We start from the raw sequence: 6,757 nt of genomic DNA on the forward strand, positions 1-6,757 counted from the left end.
ACAACATGAGCACTCTACTACACAAGCTTAAATTAAAGGAGAAAATAACAAGTTTTGCTCAATATATTGGACTTCTTTGAGTTTTCATGTGTTGTTCATTATCATGATTGGTGGGGTGAAAACAAAATGGCCAAAAGTACACTACATGGCATCACATAATAATATAGAAAATTAGAAAGATTAGTACCTAGATTAAATATATTAAGTCAACCCATCTATATTTATGTTCATACCAGATGATGATTAACGACAATAGTAGAGGTTTAGGGGCAGATACTCCACCTCTTTATGATGATTAACGACAATAATAGAGGTTTAGCCTAAGCCAAGCATTGTGATTCTCCAACCCACAAAAAATTTCACCCAATTGGAGGAAACAATCCTTGAAGCCTCGATCTGATCACTCAATCCTTATCACAAAAGACAGAACATCTCTCCATCAAACAAGTTGTTAATCTTCCTTTGAGAAAAGAGTGAAAACTACTCATGGATGATGAGCTCAAACCACTCCACCACCCCTCAGCTATCACACTCACACTCACTCTCATTTTCCCTCCCACACCTCATTAGAGGTTCAATGCTTATTACAAGAATATCTAAAAACTCACAAACTCTGCTCTCAATCTCAGAAGTCTATGTAAAACAGCTTATGTAAAACCTTTGGGCCTTTGTTTGAGGACCAAGGATGAGGAATTAGATTGCACATAGAGAGACAAAAGCCATGAGTGTGTGGGTTTGGACTGCTAATATCTTGTTGATGGATGTGTGATGATCGTCCTTGTGCAAGGGAGTGCATGGTTTCAAGCAGTGCTCATAAAGTACATAAGTATAGTGCATTTTTTCCATTTATATGCTTATTAAGCCATATTACCTTGGCTTTCTTTAAAGCAAGAATCCAAGCCTTGGTTGCAAGGCAGTTCAGTTATAAATTTTTACATTTGCTTGCTGTATTCCACCATTAGTAGAAAAAAATAATTCAAGCCCTAGTTTCAAGGCCACATAGTCACCTAAGCTAAGTGGCCGTCCAACACTTTTGGGCCTATGGTGAGTTTTCAATTGCAAAAGTTCCATGTCTTATGGCTTGTAGATGTGCTTTCATGATTATTCATTTGGTCATGTGCATTGAGACATTCAAGTCCTACCTATGAGGTTGTAAAATTCACCGATCCGTAAATCATTTTAAATATTGTTGTAGACTTGATTGTGATAATCATAAGGACACTCTACATAGTGACCAATTAATGGTGATCTGAACATTTCTCCCTTACAATGCAATGGATCCTTGAGCTACCCATCTTCACAATGGCTGTTGCATGACTCAATTTGCCACAATATGCAAATCAGTAATAGCTAATGATTTCTTGCACTTCCCAAGTCTTGACATTGATTTTGATGATTAGGACTTTATTTTCATGACTGATTGTGTAAATTTGTTGTGGTCTCTCCTACCATAAAAACTGTCTCTCATTTAAAAGCAGCTAGGGGCACAAACTCAAAACACTAGCTGTCATGGTCCTTTCCAACCGTGCCCAACTTGATTTGATTACACTCATTTTTGTGTGGGTGTCCCTCTACCCTGAGATAATTGTCTTACTGAGGTCATTCTTGGGCACGATGTTCAAGGTCCACATGAGATATTCTTTGAACATAAGATTGTTTTTTTGGCATACAGGCTCCTTATTGGTTTATCATGAAATGACCACACAAGTTAATCAACAAAGGCTAGCATCAGCTTCTATTCTCAAACAAACAAAATCATTCTAGCTAGGTTCTTTTGTGTCATCAAGAGTGTACTATTTGAGTCTTTTCCAGTCCATCTTACCACACTCAATTGGGGCTCCTTATCAAGATCAGGAAACATTATAATTGGGACACCCCTTCTTTCCCCAAGTATACCCTTCTTTCCCTGATACTCTTCTCAAAGTAAATTGGTGTCAATCTCAACTTTGCTTCATTACTCAACCATCATGCCTTGGCTTTTCTGAGGAAAAATGCTGACAAGATGTACTTGAACATCAGGATACAATCATCGAGACTCCTAATACTCAAATTGAATGACCTCAACTCATGCTCAGAAGTGTGGAAGATGTACTTTGGCAATTGCTTGGAAAAGGGAAACAACCAAAAAACAAGAAATTAAACTGTTCCCTGCAAACTTGAGAAACATGTGCGCCACTCCTAACACAGCATTCCCATGACTTTACACAATACTGACTCATAGGAGGATGATCTCAGCAGCATTTTAAAAAAACAACCCATTTCTAATTCACATGGATCATATTAACTGTTTCCCTGTCCATCTTATCCGCATATAGAAATGCTTGGCAGAAGAAAGCTTTGTAGCTGTGAAGCAAGGCCGAGTACCCACCCGCCACGACCTGCCTACATCACGGGCAGGTAAAGGACGAGTTGTAAGTGGCTGTTCAAACTTTCATCCCTGAGTGGCATGAAGTGTAGTCCAGCCAGCCAACCTTTTGGCCCACAGGTTGGAAGAGGTAAAGCCTGACACTTGGTCCCAGCATAACACAACGTTGATTTCATCTCCAACTGCAGCTCGATGATGGATGGGAGATGTGTGATAACCAGCGGGCTTTATTATCTCCCTGCCTGTCCCACTACCAGGTGTAAGAATCCACTCACGCTTTCATCCATGATAGGCATGAAACGGCAGTCACAGTCAGCAAACCATTTGACTGGTGGGTTGGATGTGTGTTACGCCTGCAAACTCATCTCCAGCATCCTACAGTGCTGATTTCATTTGCAACTGCAGCTCAATGGGCAGGAGAGAGAAGTCCAACCTACCAGCCTAATTTGCCTACCAGTTTCCAAATCCTTGTTTTCTTAATACCCTTGAGATAAACGCCATGCATTCTACTGATACTTTGCTGCAAAAGCAGGGCACTGAAGAGCAATTAAAACTCACTTTCCAAAGAAAAAGTTGCTGTTACACAATCGGGTTGGCTTGAGCAAAAGAGTACAAGTACATGAAAACTGCCCTAGCTGCCATCTAAACTCATGGTACAAAGAACAAGCCAACCTCCTGGCTTGTGAAGCGCATTGGTGCGACCATGAAAGATAAGGTCTAAAACAATCATACAAGGATGTGAAGTATTTGATTAATCATGTTTACAAGTGGAATCCTAAAAGTTAAAAGACAACCTCTCCCAGTATCTCTCTTATGTAGCAATGAACCATACGCCTCCTACTCGGAATGCAGCAAACTGAGATCTTCATACAAAGGGGACAGCCCCCAGTAGAATCCCAAAATTCTACAGCTTCCAAAAGACCTGTGATGGTAATGCCTTCAGAAAATGATATATGGAAGCTTGACATATATTGAACTGAAAGGTTAGTGATTTGTAATGGAAAAAACCAGAGAAGATCAGCTTTGTTGTGCTGGACTACTGATCATATGTACGAAAGGAGATCTTTTCTAATTGTACAGGCCAATCTTCCCCAAGCTGCTGGGGATTCAAGTCCATTGCCGCCTTGAAGTCCATAAGGGATATGGGAGGTGGAACCTTCTCTTCATCATTCTTGAAGATTTTGGCTGCAGGCCCTGGCCACACCCCATTTTTTCCCTTAAGGTTCCTAATAGAGAGAATAGCCTCTGATTCATTCTTATCCCATGAATTGTCACTCTGGACCAGCCTTTCATGCTTGGCTGTCCTGGCTCTGCTTCCCACAAGATCAATGCACGCTTTCATCAGCCTCCTGAGGAATGAATCCAAAGCAAGATTAAGTATATCTGCACAATCCCCACTCACACTCTCTAAGCCCTCTGCTGCTGCTATCTGTAACATGTTTCCCTGCATGGTCTTGGCATCAGGCAAGTCCAAGGCATCCAAAAGTTCTTCTGCACCATCCTGCAGCAGCAGATGTGCTGGGAAAGGTTGCAGACGAGACCTCCGTGCAGCAGCACTTACACTGCCAGAGCAAAAAACAATTGCTGAAGGTGCTTGGGTTGACTCACTGGATAATGATAGGACTTTCTTCCTCTCCTCCTTAACCATGAAGTTCCCCTCAAGGCCTGAAATGCTGGAAATTTCTGCACTCTCAGTTGACATGGGTTCACGAACCCTAATCCGCTTTGAGGGAGGCATGAGCTCAGTATTTGAATCAGCATCCAACTGCCTTGCTGCGCCTTTTAACTGCTGCATGGGTCTGGACAAGTCAGGGATTGACTGTTGCTCTCGGGAGCCAAGCGGGCTTGGCCTGTCTTTGTTTGCTCTGTGATCCCAATCCTGAAGAGTACAGGGCCTTTGGCTATGTGGAGAAGAGAGGAAAGAGTTCCCATTTGACAAGCTAGACGGGAAGGGTTGGAGTACAGCATCATCTTCATCAATAGTGATGAAGGGAGGCTTGTGGCAGCGAACACCCTTGATGGGTTTAGAGACATCCTGTGGGGAAAGAGGAGGGCCATGTGAGCAGCTAACGGCATTGCTTATGATAGCTTTGATGAGCTGATTGTGAAGGACCAAATTCTCCCTGCCAATGGCGACAACTACAAGCTTGTCAAGCTCCCGCTTGCTGAGGACAGAGCCTATGAAGCTTCTGAAGTAAGAGAAATACCTGTTGGCTCGCTCTGAGCCAACTCGCTTTATGATTTGGACCTTGAGTTCGAGGACATTGATCCTCGGGGGTTGTGGGGATGGCATCTCAGGCCATTCTTCGTAGCCCTTCAGCTCCAACAAGTCCCTTCTTAGACCTCCTGACACTGTTCGTGATGGTGACACTACCAGATTCTGCTTGCTCTCCAGCATTAACATGAGGGTTTCTCTTGCTCAACATTACAATTTCTCCTGTTCAGCATTAGGGTTTCTCTTGTTCAACATTACAATTTCTCCTGTTCAGCACTAGAGTTTCTCCTGTTCAACATTACCCCGCCTTACCTGACCAATGGCAATGGGGGGACTTACCACCAACGCTAGAGTTTCTCCTATTTCCCGCAACCCTGCTGTACGGCCATGGATAAATTATGGTTTCTACTGTTCCCCCCGCATAATAGCGATGAAGGAATCCAGGTTTCTACTGACCCCTGCACCCGTCTCACATATTAGCGATGAAAAAATTAGGGCTTCTAACGTCCCCTCCAGCCGTTCTGCATATCAGCGATGAAAGAGTTAGGGTTAATACTCTCCCCTGTAACGATGAGAAGACTATCATCAGGGTTAGATGGATTTCTTCTCCTCAGACAGAACCCTAGCGGGCTTTTTCTCTGCTCCAAGTAACTCTGCCGCATGATCAGAGCAATGGCGATGAAAAAATTACGCAGCCACTTTGCATCCAAATGTTTTCCTTGCGAAACACAAGAGGGTTTCTACTGTCGGCCACAGCCATGCCACGATGGAACACGAGCTGAGCTCGATTCTAGTGTTGACATAGCCTGGCAAAGGAGAAAATGCATAGCGACACATGTGCTGCAGCTTCCTGCTAATCCTACCCTTTCGCTCCAGCATCAGCATTAGAGTTTTGCCTGGTTATATCCAAACCTAAAGTGCAGCAGAAGGAGAGCGATTACCACATGGAACGATTCTGCTTCTTCGCCATCTCCACAAAGCTCCTCGCTCTTCATCAAAGCATGTGAAGAAAGCAGCACAAGGGCATGTAGTATCATAGAGTGACACAGTAATTGTTATCATCTGTAAAACCCTCCACTGATTCCACCCATCTGTCATGGTTATGGTCATGACTTGATGACCATGGTCCATGATTATTATCTAGTCATGACTTGTAGGAGAATGATATCATCTAGTCATGACTTGCAGGATGATATCAACCATATTATAGAAGAGACTCTCATCAATTGCAAGAGTGATGAGAAAGATGATGATCATGACTAAGGGCATAATACTAAGGTTTCAAAGATTCTTAATGGCATATGTTGTGTGTGTGAGGTAAGAATCCTTTTCCATGTGTGTGTGAGGTAAGATTCGAACTAGAATCCTTTTCTTGCATGTGTGCACACATCATGTGTGTGTGTGTGTGTGCAAATGACAGAGTTTGCATAGGCCCACATACATCACTATGTACAAGTTGCAATTTGCGAGTGGCCCGCACAGAACCATCCTTTGGAAACACAAAACGTTGCATTTTGCCCAAAATACAGCCTTCACAAACATGTTTTAATGGTGCCTCAAGAGGGGACAATGAAGCAACCATATCAAATTTCTGCTAACGCAGCAAACTAGCAATGTTCAGATGACCAAAACGAGCATGCCATAGTTTTGCATCTGAAACTGCCTTTTCATCAGAAACTACATTCGCTGAATCTTCCACACACTTGTCATAAGAATTGAGCCTACACAACCCACGAAACAAGGTGCCAGATGCAATAATCATATCACCAGAAGTCAAATCATGAACAATACATCTGTCATCCACACAAATTTGACTACAAGTCCAAGTCTAGCAAGCGCAGAGACAGACAATAGATTCTTCTTTATCCCTGGCACATACAAAGCATCTGAAAGTGTGAAAGTGCTGCCATTTGCAGCAGTAAGCATAATTTTACCAACGCCCTTCACTGGGTAAGAAGCATTATTGGCACATGTGACAGTATTCCCATTAGAGACATCCTCAAGACAAGTGAACATATCACGATGCAAGGTAATGTGCTTTGTAGCACCACTGTCAAAATACCATACATCAGAGTCAACAAAAACTTCCAAACATGCATCATGTACACAGATGGGTCATATTGGCAATACACGCTAAACGCCCATTTTGTATCCTGCACAACATTTGCAGAATCTGC

The 6,757-nt window shown here is 42.8% G+C and overlaps 1 protein-coding gene across 1 annotated transcript; it reads right to left on the bottom strand.

The window, feature by feature from the left end:
- Positions 1–3,401: 3,401 nt before the first annotated feature.
- LOC147612472 (uncharacterized) lies at positions 3,402–4,769 on the bottom strand. The gene has a single exon (XM_086783505.1). It carries the CDS (start codon positions 4,767–4,769, stop codon positions 3,402–3,404), a length of 1,368 nt encoding a protein of 455 aa, XP_086639631.1.
- Between the last annotated feature and the right edge of the window lie 1,988 nt (positions 4,770–6,757).

The sequence above is a fragment of the Cibotium barometz genome, chromosome 45 (assembly GCF_041138505.1).
Source record: "Cibotium barometz isolate CiBa-2024 chromosome 45, ASM4113850v1, whole genome shotgun sequence".
Lineage (NCBI taxonomy): Eukaryota > Viridiplantae > Streptophyta > Polypodiopsida > Cyatheales > Cibotiaceae > Cibotium > Cibotium barometz.

Excerpts from the sequence above, each read along its gene's own strand:
- LOC147612472 (XM_086783505.1), bottom strand. The coding sequence starts at position 4,769 with ATGTTAATGCTGGAGAGCAAGCAGAATCTGGTAGTGTCACCATCACGA.